We start from the raw sequence: 11789 nt of genomic DNA on the forward strand, positions 1-11789 counted from the left end.
GTGTCCTTAATGCTACATCCATCACAGATAGACACAGATTTTCCCGATCTTAAGAGGAAAACTCAGAGCTGGGAGAAGGTGAAAGTGGAGCAATACTTTGCTGCAGGAGGAATCTCTGCCTTAGATTAGACCAGCTGCTCTCCAAGTCATTTAAAATGAGTAAATACACGTTTAAATTAAAACTTTAGGGATTTTTTAGGTGACTATGAGTAATCCTGGACCATGCTCCATGTACAGGAAGGAATGACAATCTCAGCCTCTGGCTCCACGGCTGAGTGATGAAGTGAGTGAGGAACTTGTGCTGGGTTTCTACAATGGAAAGGCTGGGACTGCCCAGTTCTTCCATCCTCATCCTCTACCACCACACCATCATCATCCTTTCTTAAATAGAAAAAAAATAAACAAAACCAACGCTTTTACCCATTTTGTATTATTGGAACATTGGGCAGAGCTACACCAGCTGAAACAAACAGACTTGGGATGGCAGTTCCTTTGCCAGCTGGAGAAGAGGGACAGCAGAGCAGCACAGCAGGTGTCCAATGTTCAAGCCAGTCAGGCATAAGTGTGAGCAGGTGCTTGTGCCCATTCCTGCAGCACTAGTCCCAGTTAATAAATTCTGCCAAGCAGCTGAACTCATAGGCCAGGCCAAATTAAAAAGCCCACACCACTGAGGAAACCTGGCAGGCAGGTGCCTGCCCTATGCCTTGTGGACACAGGCTTGAGCCTGAACTATTATAGCCACATTTTGTAGAAAAAAATATGCTTGCTATAATTAAGAATTTGGGCTACATCAAAAGGTTTCCATTGCTAGCCAACGGAAATTCACTGTGGTGGGTAAAGTATCTTTTATACACGAGGTGGATGGAGCCAGGAACATAGGAAATGGTGCCTGGCTATTCACGATTTATGGTCTGTTAATGTATGACACCTAAACCATTTTACCCAACCCCAGTACTACTTTTTCACATGTTTTTCTTTCCATTCCAAAGGCCAAATGCTCTTGTTTCAATTTATGCTTGCTTATTGTCCTTCCCAGCACTTAACTTAGCACTGAGAAGAGCCTGGCTTTGTCTTCTTGAAGACACCCTCACAAATGCTGGCAGGCTGCTATCAGGTTCACCTGAAGCCACCTCTTTTCCAGGCTGCATAAATCCAGTTCCTCTATCTCCTCCACATGTGGCTCTGACTCCAGCCATTCTGGGGAGCCTCAGCTAAACTTGGCTTCAATTTCTCACTGCCTTTCCTGGAGGGGCTCAAAAGGACACAGTGCCTAGATGTGGTCTGACAAGTGCTGAGCAGGAGCATAATCCCTTCCCACAAGCTCCTGGCTGTGCTCTCTCCAGCACAGTCAGGGTGCCATTACCTTCTTTGCTGCCAGGGCACACTCCTGATGCACAGGCTGTGTGCTGTCTGCCAGGACTCTCCAGAGCCCTTGCAGGAAAGCCAGTCACCCCCATGTATTGGTGCAAGGGCTCAGCATTCCCAGGTGACAGGAACTTTGCATTTGTTCTTGCTGAATTTCATAAGGTTCCTCTTGGCCCATTCCTCCAGCCTGCCTAGGTTCTTCTGTGTGGTAGCACTGCCCACAGCATATTCACTGTTCCTTCCAATTTGGTATCATCTGCAAATCTGAGGAAAGTGGATTTTATGACCTCCTTGAAGCACCTGGCAAAGATGCTAAACAGGACTGTTCCAGTCTCTAGATCCCTGTGGCATTCTACTAGGTAAACAGGAAAATGTTATCTGAGTAGAGAACAATGCATTTAACCATTTTCCTCTGAGCAAACTCAATGAATTTTTAGCTATACAGACCATAACATCCAACTGGGGTACAAGAATGTTGTTGGAGACAATGTCAAAAGCCTTGCTAAATTTGAGGTCAATTTCTCACTTCTCTCCCCTCATCCACAAATCCAGTCACAGAATCATAAATACAATCAGGCAGTCAGACATGACTGACATTTGGTAGATCCATGCTGATTGTTTTCGATCACCTTATCCTTCATATGCCCAGAAATGTGCTCCAAGGAGATCCAGTCCTTGAAGTTTCACAGGGACCAAAGCAATGCTGGTCAGTTCAGAGCTCCCCAGATTGTCTTTGGCCTTCCTGAAGAAATGGCACAACATTTACATATTACCAGTTATTAAAGAACCTTCCAGGATCTCCATAACCCTTCTGATGTGATAAAGTGGCCCTGCAGACACATCTAATCTTGGGCTTTTTGGCACCTTGGATATGACCAGTCTGCTCCCATGGTGTTTTCTGGTCAAACTCTCTCAAGTAACCCCCAGCTAAATACTCATCCACTGGTGGTAGTTCTCTTTGGACCCTTTCCCTAAGCACAGATGCATGGGATAGTTTGGTGGTAGAGATCGCAAATAACCTTAGAATGCCTCCATTTTATCAGTGTCTGCTGTCACTACATCACCTCCTACATTCAGCAATGGTTCCACATATTCCTTCCTCAGCCTTTTCATACTAACAAAGCACTGGAAGCTCGTGTTGTGCTTCCCATGTAAGTCTCAACTGCATTTAGGCTTTGTATCACCCAAGACTATTCCTACAAACTCAGGTAATTCTTCTCAATTATTCCACTGTGGCCTGCCACTTCTTCCATCTCCTCTATATTACCTTTTCATATTGGAGCTCCACCAAGCTCCCTGTTCAGCCACACCAGCCTCCTGACAAAGCTACTTGTAGATGTGCAGTGAAAACAAGAGTGCTGCCTAAGATAGCAAGAATACTTCAGCATGCCTCCTGCTCTTGGACAACCAGGAATCTGTCATCTTCTGTATTCTGGGGAATGTCACTGAGTACAAGTATTATCATCCTGTTCTCCCAAGGCTCATAACATATATAAGACACAGATATCTATGGTAAATAAAATGCTTTAGAAACTAATACTAACAAAAATGATCACAGAATCAATATATCCCATTAGAATACATTTACCTCAAGCATTTCAAACAGTCTCACATAGGCATTCAGCTGATCCATTTCTTTCTTTCTACTTCTTTCACTGCTATTTATAACTTTTTTTTTAAAAGCACCTAGAGCAATAGATTGCCAGATTCTTGACCACAGCCACAAGAATATATAGGCATCTCTGTAGTTTTACATACAGTCTTAAAAAGTACATTGCAATTGTAGTTCAGCTGGCTGAAATTGTTATTGAGATGCAATTTGACACCCTGTGTGATGACAAAAACAGTAAATGTGTCACAGAGAGAGGGATTACATGGTTATTTGGAAAGCATTGCCCTAGATTGTCTTGATTTAATAGGTTTTCATGGGTGCAGAAGACATAAATTGCTATTTCTTTTTTTTTCCTCCTTCTAATTTGTTGAAGTCATACATAAACTCCTCAACATGGGGAAAAAAGAATGAGCAAGATCAAAGTAGTAGCTTAATCTGTATTTCTCTTATGCTTTTGTGTCAAGGGAGAATGGCAAATTGTAAAAGAATTTCTGCCTACCTGCTGTGTGCAGTGTGCCCAGTAAAGCTTGGGCCCCACCCACTCCTGGCCTGGAAAGGTTGCTCCATGCAGATCTTTCAACACAGGGAGGAAAAGTTTCAATTGATTTTTAAGTGGGTGGGACCAGGAACTCACACCACTCCATTCTGCAGACAGCAGCAGCAGCCTCCTGAAGCACAGTGGCTGACCACACAGAGCTGCCTGTGCCTGGGCAGTGTGTGAACGGTGCATTTTGAGTTCTGAGTCCCTAAGGCCCTTAGTGCTGTGCCCTAGCACCCCCAGTGCCACAGCTGGGCTTAAATCCCACCGAGGTCTCGTGCTTAATCAAGTGCAGATATGCAGATGCTGGGGGAGTCAAGGAACTGAAGCTTCTCACTGGTATGAGGCAGTACATCATGGATGCATCTGCAGAGGCACGACCTCAAATGATGCAATTTCATTACATGTCCTCTTTTTTGTCATATTTTTCTTTACTTATATGTTTTGCAAAACAAACGTAACTTTTAAAAAGTAGCTGGATGTCTATCATAACTTTTGTTTTATTGATGTGGACAGTTCAAACCTTAAGAGTCATAAAAAGTATAAGTAATATCTTTTTGAAAGAAGATTTAAGTGATGAATCCCCTGTTCTTTTTTTTTTTCTCTTACTAGATGCTGCAAGTTTTCTATCTTGTTAACCTCTCAGCAGCAAGATGCTATTTTTCCCAACTTCATACAATAAAAGTCTTTATATCAGTTCCCATAACATTCACAGAGTGCATGCAACATTCTACTATGTGGAGGGTGAAAGGGGTCACAGTGATGATCAGTCAGTCAGTAGAAGATTAGGTAAAACATTGCAGAAAAATGTGAATACAGAGTTGGCAGATGCTTACCATGTGAGGTGATGGATTTATTTCCCACTGTGAGCTAACTTCTAGGTCTTGAAAAGGCTTTAAAGTTTGCCAGAGAAAATCTAAAATGTTGTCAGTAGGTCCAACAAGAAATTTCAATTCAATAGCTCAGGAATACCAGAGCTTTCTGCAAGTCCATGATTGTGGGAGAGAGAGCACTTTCTCAGGACCTGAAGAAGCAGAAAAACATTTTCTGCAAAACCAAGGACAAAGCAGACACAAGCGATTCCTATGATCTATATCCAGATACCTACTAAAGTACAAAACAAACTGTTCATCAAATGATGCTATTGCTTTCCTGTTTGTAGTGGAGGGTCTAGCCAGGCAACTGGACATACACATAGGCACTTGATCAGCTGAATCCCAGGCTGGTTTCTTTCACCGTGCACCAAAAACCCCAAAAGACTTCATGTGAGTTTAAGCATTTCTTTTTGAGTATAGCTAAATGTAGAGATGCATGAAGACATTAGTCCTGTACAATAAATTACATCTTCAAACACCCCATAAAGACTAACTACACAGCAATTACACTATCCTATTAGTAATGCACAGAATACTGACCTATTTATTCTTTTGCTATTATGTAAAATTAATGAGCTGTGTTTTTTGACCACTGATTTATCCTGCTTCCAAATACCTGTGGATTAAAATTTAAGCTACTTAAATAGCTCCACAAAACTATGGGTAGGCAGCAAAAGGCAAGGCTATTGAAGTATTTGAAATGCACTGCTACAGAGTGTAAATACTCTGAAGGATATGTGAACATAAAGTCCCATTCCAAATCAAATTCCAGGGTAGAAAAATAATTTTGTTTAAATGTGTAGGTAGTCTACTTAAAATTTGTTTGGTTTTATTCTTTAATTACTGCCTTGTAAATAAATTACAAAACTTACCTGGTCGCCAATTCACCATCCCCTTCTCTCCCCTCATCCAGCACATCTGAGAACAATGTGCAAGTCCATTGTCAGGAGTTATTCACTGTAGTGGATGAAAACACTCTCTACATAGGAGAAGCATGTGCACAAGCATGTCCATCCTGAAATATATCAGGAAACAAAGCACAAAGACACTAACGAACACAAGAAATCACAAGTAACTGTGAATGAAATAAAATATTCATGTGTGAATGAAATAAAATATTAATGTGGTTGTCATGTTAAAAATTGTGGAGGGAAAGGGAGATAGTTTTTAACTAATTTTTCATAGTCTAAACCACATCTTAGCAGAGTTTGACTCAACATGAGGATAGCACAAACCACCTCACCTTCCTTGATGATGCAGAAGCTAAACCTGCCAGCAGAACCACAGATTGTTTTCTATCCAGAAATTGCATACATGCTGTGTGTAACACTTATTTCTTCATGAAGGACGTCAGGCCAACAAGAATGCGGTTTAGCTGGTTTAGGATTTATGAAAGAAAGAAAAGGAAAAAAAAACCTCAAACCTGTTTGCTTTCCTGTGAATCAAAAACTACTTGATCAAATACTTATACTTACAAAAACATTGTGAAAGAGTCTGAGGTGAGGTTCAATAGGAACTAAGTAGCTGAGATAGGCCTGCAGAAATATATTCACAGTAATTCCCTGAAATATAGATATCGTTCTCATGTGTTATGTTAATTTCTGATGTAGCTTCAGGACTTGATGGCTCAGAAAGAGTTACTGTGTAGAACTTTCCATCACTATCAGGACGAGCTTTCGGAGGGTCTGAGCACTTAAGCAGTCAGCATTTCTCAATCTGACATAAGAAAATCAAGCATTAGAAGGAAGTTTCATGTTCTGTAAGGGACATCCAGCTCCTGAAAACACCCGACTGTCCCACGAGAGTTTATCATTGCAGAGAACAGGCAAACTCAAAATCTGAAGTTCAAGGTTAGGGAGCATGTATTTGTGCTTACTCAAAGTTTAAAAAAAACCCAAAACCAAGAGAGACCAGTGCTGATATATCATAAATCATTCATGTCAATTGAGACCCTTGGAGTCCTCCAGGATATAAAATGTTGTAAACTTCACTCAAGAAAATTACACTGCAGGTACCAACATCCCTAAAATCACCTATACATAAGAACAATAAAACAACTCTTTATGAACAATTTCAATTTTATAATTAAATCAATATTCTTTCAATACAAACAAACAACTGTGATCAATTCATTTTTCACTTTAATTAATATGGGAACAGCAACAGAGTGTCTAAAGATGCAGAAGCACGGCTCAGACCACCTGAAGGTTTCTAGAAGCTGTATCAGCATTTCTTATCTAAAAGAATAACCCCAATAATGGCTTTCCATCTATCATTTAAAAGAGAAAAATGTCCATGTATTGTACATTCCACAAAGAAGGTAGAATGTGGCAGTGTATCTGACTCATAAGCTTTGTGTTTATTTTTAAAATGTTCTGTTAGTACTGAAATGAATTAATTTTGTGAACACCAGAGGCACTTGGATGCTTGAGGACAGATTGAAATGATGCATAGTCTGTAAAAGGATTATAGGTCTGCCATTGATTTGTAGCTGAAGAGTTCCCTCTCAGCCTGATAGCTCCAGTAGTTACTGTAAGTAACAACAGATGTCTTTAGAATAAGACCCTGCTGTTTTAAGGAAACTGAAACTAATTAAAAATAGAGAAGTTACTTATGATTCCCTTAACAATGCCTATACTTACATACAAAGAGCTCTTCACCATCCTACTAACAGTCGTCAGGTAAGTCCTAATTATTCGTGTACATTGTAACACTGATAAATCCTTTATATTACAAATAAATAAATAATCTCTGAGTGCTTTGAAATCTTTAAACTCACTCCTATTGCAGCTGCATTTTTATGCCATTTCAAACCACTATGTTGATTTTTTTATATAATCATATTTTAATGTCTCCATGCTTCTCCTTCCTGAATTTAGTCATCACAAAATAAAGCCACCATTGTCTTTTGTCTAATTATCCTTTGCCTTCTACTGGATTTTTAGCCAGGATTTTGCTCAATAAAACAAACAGTCCCCAAAAGGCAAACAAACTACAACTGAAGAAAAATGTGACTTCCTGAAAGCACTGATAGTTCATGAAAACAATGGATACCCACTGCTGCCCAATGAGAGATAAGATCAGAGGCCAACACATTATGAGCAAAGGTTACTACATCAAGTCTGGAGTGCTACCAGCAGTACTAATGGCACAGGTCTGTGCTGCATCCTGCAATGGCAGCACTTGGCACTTCCTCCTTCAGCCCCTCTGCAACCAGCTGAACTGGTCCTCTTTAATACCATGAAGCTGGAAGGGGACAGGAAAAAAAAAATTATTGTTGCTGTGTACTCTATCCACTGTTTTCCCTGGGCAATTCTGTCATAAACAACCAGTGCTATTTACTCATCCCTTATCTACAACAACATTATGCTCCCAGTTTGTACCTCAGAGACTTTCACACTCTTCTGAGGACAATCCATGCAAACCGTTTTTCCTGCTGGCTCACCTATACCAAGAGCAGGACACTGACTTCTTGAGACATTTTCCCATTAGGTAACTTGACTTTGCTCTGCCATGTCCCTCTCTACCCACCTTGCCTCCTGCACCATTTCAGGTCAGGATCTTCCTCTATGCTATGGTGAGATTCTGCATTTTTACCTTTGCTGCACCCTCACACATCTAAAAGGAATTTCTCAAAGTAAATAAAACAAAGGTTGGCCCTTGGCACCTTATACTGTATTGCTAGAGAACAGCAGTGCCACCAAGTCAAAAATGAAGTGCTGGTAAGCTCAGGAACATGGAAACAATGTTATCAGAACAGGTGAGGAACCTCAGCCTGACCTCCCTAGCACCAGTTTACTCCAGGAGGGTCCCTGGCTCCACACCAGCCTCCAGCTGTGTGGTGCCTGTGTGAAGGGACCCTCAAACACCTCTAACCAGCCAGCAAAGGATTCCCTGCTTTAGAGGGTACCCTGAGAGCCAAAGCAGACGGGCCAATGCCTTTCCTCCCACAGCTCTGGGCACAGAAGACACTTGTGCAGGAAGAGGCCACATCCAAAGCACCACCACAGCCTTATGAGCCAGCCAGAAAACACTGCAGAGAGCCACTCTGAGACTGCTTGAAGCTGCCCCAGGGGCTAGTTTGGTAACCAGCCATCCCTGGCACTGGTGGACCAAACAGGTGGCACATTTATCTTCACTTCCTCTCCTCAGCACACATTCCAAGCTCAGTTTAACTGGACGAAGTGAGACATTTCAACAGTTGTTTTTCCCTTAGTGTAATGATGCAAGAAGGGGCAGCATGCATTCACCAGCCTGGCCCTGCTTGTTAAAAAACCTAAAACTGCTGCACTGCCTCCCAAGAAACCCCAACAATGTGGTTGTATTTGCACATTAATTCATAACACGCATAGGTACAACCATGACCCTGAAGTTCTGTTACCTCTGAGTAAATACACTACACAAATGATGCTAAAGGCTTTCCTTATCATTCATCTTATGCAAAACAGTTTTATGCAAATTTAATTTCACTGGCTAAAGGGGAATGCCTCCAGAGTTTGTATCAGTATGAGATTAAAATCCTGCATGCAATTTCCAGGAGCATGTTAAATTATTTCATCCATTAACAAAAAGCTTGTTTTGCATGATCAGCTCCAGGCTTTCTTTTTTGATATGTAACTAACTATAGGATTAGGAGAGTTTGTATTCCATCTTAAGAAAGAACAGCTTTGCAAATCTAAAAGAAACACAGATGACTTTTGGGAGCAACTTCCTCCAGAACAAAAAAGTAACTAGCAGGAAGAAGCAGACCCTGTCTGGAAAACCTTGCTTAGCTCCAATCTGGCTTGGGGAAATCTGCTTGTGCACACTGTAATATAGGACATGAGATTACATCTCTCCCTAAAGTGCTTCTGTTAACAGACTCAGATAAGGTGTTAAGGACCATGAATTCTGAAATTGACATTACTTTCACCTATTATTCTAGTATCCTTACCAATATTCAGCTCTTCCAGAAGTATCATTGCCATACCTCACCAAAGGTACTCTGAATCTTGTTGCATAGGACTGCTGTGTAATTTTCATATCCAGTATGATGTATATGTTTTTTCAAAATACTGATTCATCTTTTAATATAGCTAACTGACTACACATTTTTATAACTTACTGCATTTTTCTAATTGTTGGTCATGTGGAAGAGAAGAATTACAGCATTCCAAAAATATATTTTAATTTTTACATATAATATGCAAATCACAATATGGGGAATTAAATCATCAATTATTTTTCATAATCTAAAACTGATAGCAACTGGTTTAGTAATTCTGTGACAATGCCTCCTTTATATTAGACTGCCATAAGCATAAGAACACAAAGGGGAAAGAGCTTTTTACAGTCATTTAAGAGCAGTTTTTAGTCCTTGTGGTTGTACAGACAGACTTTCCTATGCACAGTGAATCAATATACTTCTGTCTACTTGTTGACTTTGGTGGACTGGAAGCTGCATCATTAGTTTACCTTGTAACATGCCAAGATGCAATTAGTTACACAAAAATGCAGCTCAACACAAACATCCTTTTCCATGGAAACTTGAAAATGCAATCCTGACATTAAGCTGTTAAAAAATCCAGTTCTTTAAAGATTCAAACAGTACAGGAATCAGTATAAAAGCAATCCCACATGGCACTGCAGCTCATCTTGCCTGAACACAACAAAAATAATTTAAACAGCCACTTTAATTTAAATGATTAGGATTTAGGAAAAAGCACAGCCAAAAATCTACTCAGTGGATCTATACCTAGGTAAAGTTAAATTTGGATTTTTTTGTCAAAATTTCTAATAAATTTCTACTAAATTTCAATAAAATAAGTGTTACAAGGAATGTGCAGGTAAAAAGAAATGGAATTTACAAGCAAGAAACAGTGATTGCACATGGTATGTAATCATTAGTGAAATCCAGTACTGCTGGAGTTCACACAGATTAACTATGCAGCTGGCTAATAACACTGGAAATGTTTACGACCAAGCATTATTTGCACTTCCTTTTTGTAAGATAAGGACAATCACATTTCTTGTTCTGAATCATAAACCAACTCAGTTTTCCACCCACTCAGACTTCTCCCTCTGCAGGGCAGTCTTAACAGATTTAGGGCCAGAACATGACGTTAATTTGACATCTCCAGAATGCAACCCCAAGAAGAAGGCACAAGTATGAATGCCATTCCTTTCCAAAACACACCCAAACCAGGTCCTGTAGGCAAGCACTTCCAGAGCCTCAAGTTTTTTCCTGAAGATAAAAGGACACAAGGTTCGTATAGAGAATAAAATATCTCATTGGATAAGTGATGGGGTAATGCACTCAGAAAAGAGGGGAGTCTGGGCTTAGTGCCTTCTTCAGCCTAATGGGGATTCAAGCCCACATCTCCTACTTAAGAATTCAAGAGACATCCAGCTACAAGAGGCATAGGGGTGAAGACAGAGCACAAGAAAGAACGCAAACTTTTGCTTCTTCCTCCTTTAGAAGCCATGATTTCAAAGCCAAGCAGCTATTAATGCATATTGAAAGCATCACAAACCCATTTAAGTACAGAATGGTATGGCAGAAACACAGATAAGTCCTGTTTGATGGAGCCAACTGCTCTCCACCTAGGGCTTGGATTGGGGTGGGGAAGACAGGCATCTCAGGATATGGCATTTCTCGTCATCACAAAAGAATATCCAAGACACACCACGCATCCAAAAATAAAGGAATATAATCTTCATGCCCAAGCTAGTTCAACTTCCAGAGCAGCTACACACACTTCCATGAACCTTCTTAAAAATGTAATCCCTAGTCACAGCTGTACGTGTGGAGGATAAACACTGGGTGAAACTCAGTCTTGGTCATTCCAGAGGCAGGTTATCTCCGCCTAAGTCAGGATCGGAGAAATAAGTGAAGTACTGCTGGATGGCATATCCTTCATCTGGAGAAGATGCAGATACAAAGAAGCAAAAGAAAAGAAATGAATTGTAAGTGGTCTGGTGAATGTGCACCTTTCTCTACCCCGAACTTTTACAAACATTTTCTACTACTTTAAAGCAGTGACACAAAGTTGAGCCAGACTGAACAAAAAGAAGATACAAATGAAATGTTTTCAATATTTTGAATGGATAACATAGTAGGCTCCCTTAATATAGACAAAAAGTGCAACCACGCAACTTCCAAGCCCAAATATCCGTAACCAGAAGCTAAATAACAACCTTTTGCAAACCGGCATTAGGAAATCACGCCCCGAGTCCGGCTGGCCTGATTCAGGACTCGTGAATGCGGAGCGCCGCGCTGCTGGGGAAGCCGAGAGGCAGCGGCCGGACCCGGCCCGGTTCCAGCCCCGGTGCCCGGCACGGCGGGGCCGCGCCCAGCCCCGGGCGAGGCGCGGCGGCTGCGGGGCGGTGCCGGCGCCGGGCCGGGCCGGGGGAGGCGCGG

At 41.1% G+C, this 11789-nt stretch overlaps 1 protein-coding gene across 24 annotated transcripts in view; it reads right to left on the minus strand.

Moving 5' to 3' along the window:
• The window catches only part of TNFRSF11B (TNF receptor superfamily member 11b), a 93546-nt gene extending 81796 nt beyond the window's left edge, over nucleotides 1-11750 (minus strand). For 18 of the 24 annotated variants that reach the window (XR_009489158.1, XR_009489159.1, XR_009489155.1 and 15 more), the window contains exons 1-5: nucleotides 11567-11750; nucleotides 5866-11289; nucleotides 5634-5765; nucleotides 5263-5405; nucleotides 4352-4539 (exon numbers count right to left, since the gene is read on the minus strand). Coding sequence is in view for 1 of the 24 variants with exons in the window: in XM_059865873.1 (XP_059721856.1) it covers nucleotides 4352-4354 (3 nt within the window). In the remaining 23 variants the exon portion in view is untranslated. Of the gene's footprint in view, nucleotides 1-1363; nucleotides 1630-1975; nucleotides 2108-4351; nucleotides 4540-5262; nucleotides 5406-5633; nucleotides 5766-5865; nucleotides 11290-11566 lie in introns of those variants that run through there. The other 6 variants (XM_059865816.1, XR_009489162.1, XM_059865863.1 and 3 more) reach the window with 6 other exon arrangements.
• Between the last annotated feature and the right edge of the window lie 39 nt (nucleotides 11751-11789).

This window comes from Haemorhous mexicanus, chromosome 1 (assembly GCF_027477595.1).
Source record: "Haemorhous mexicanus isolate bHaeMex1 chromosome 1, bHaeMex1.pri, whole genome shotgun sequence".
Taxonomy (NCBI): Eukaryota; Metazoa; Chordata; class Aves; order Passeriformes; family Fringillidae; genus Haemorhous; species Haemorhous mexicanus.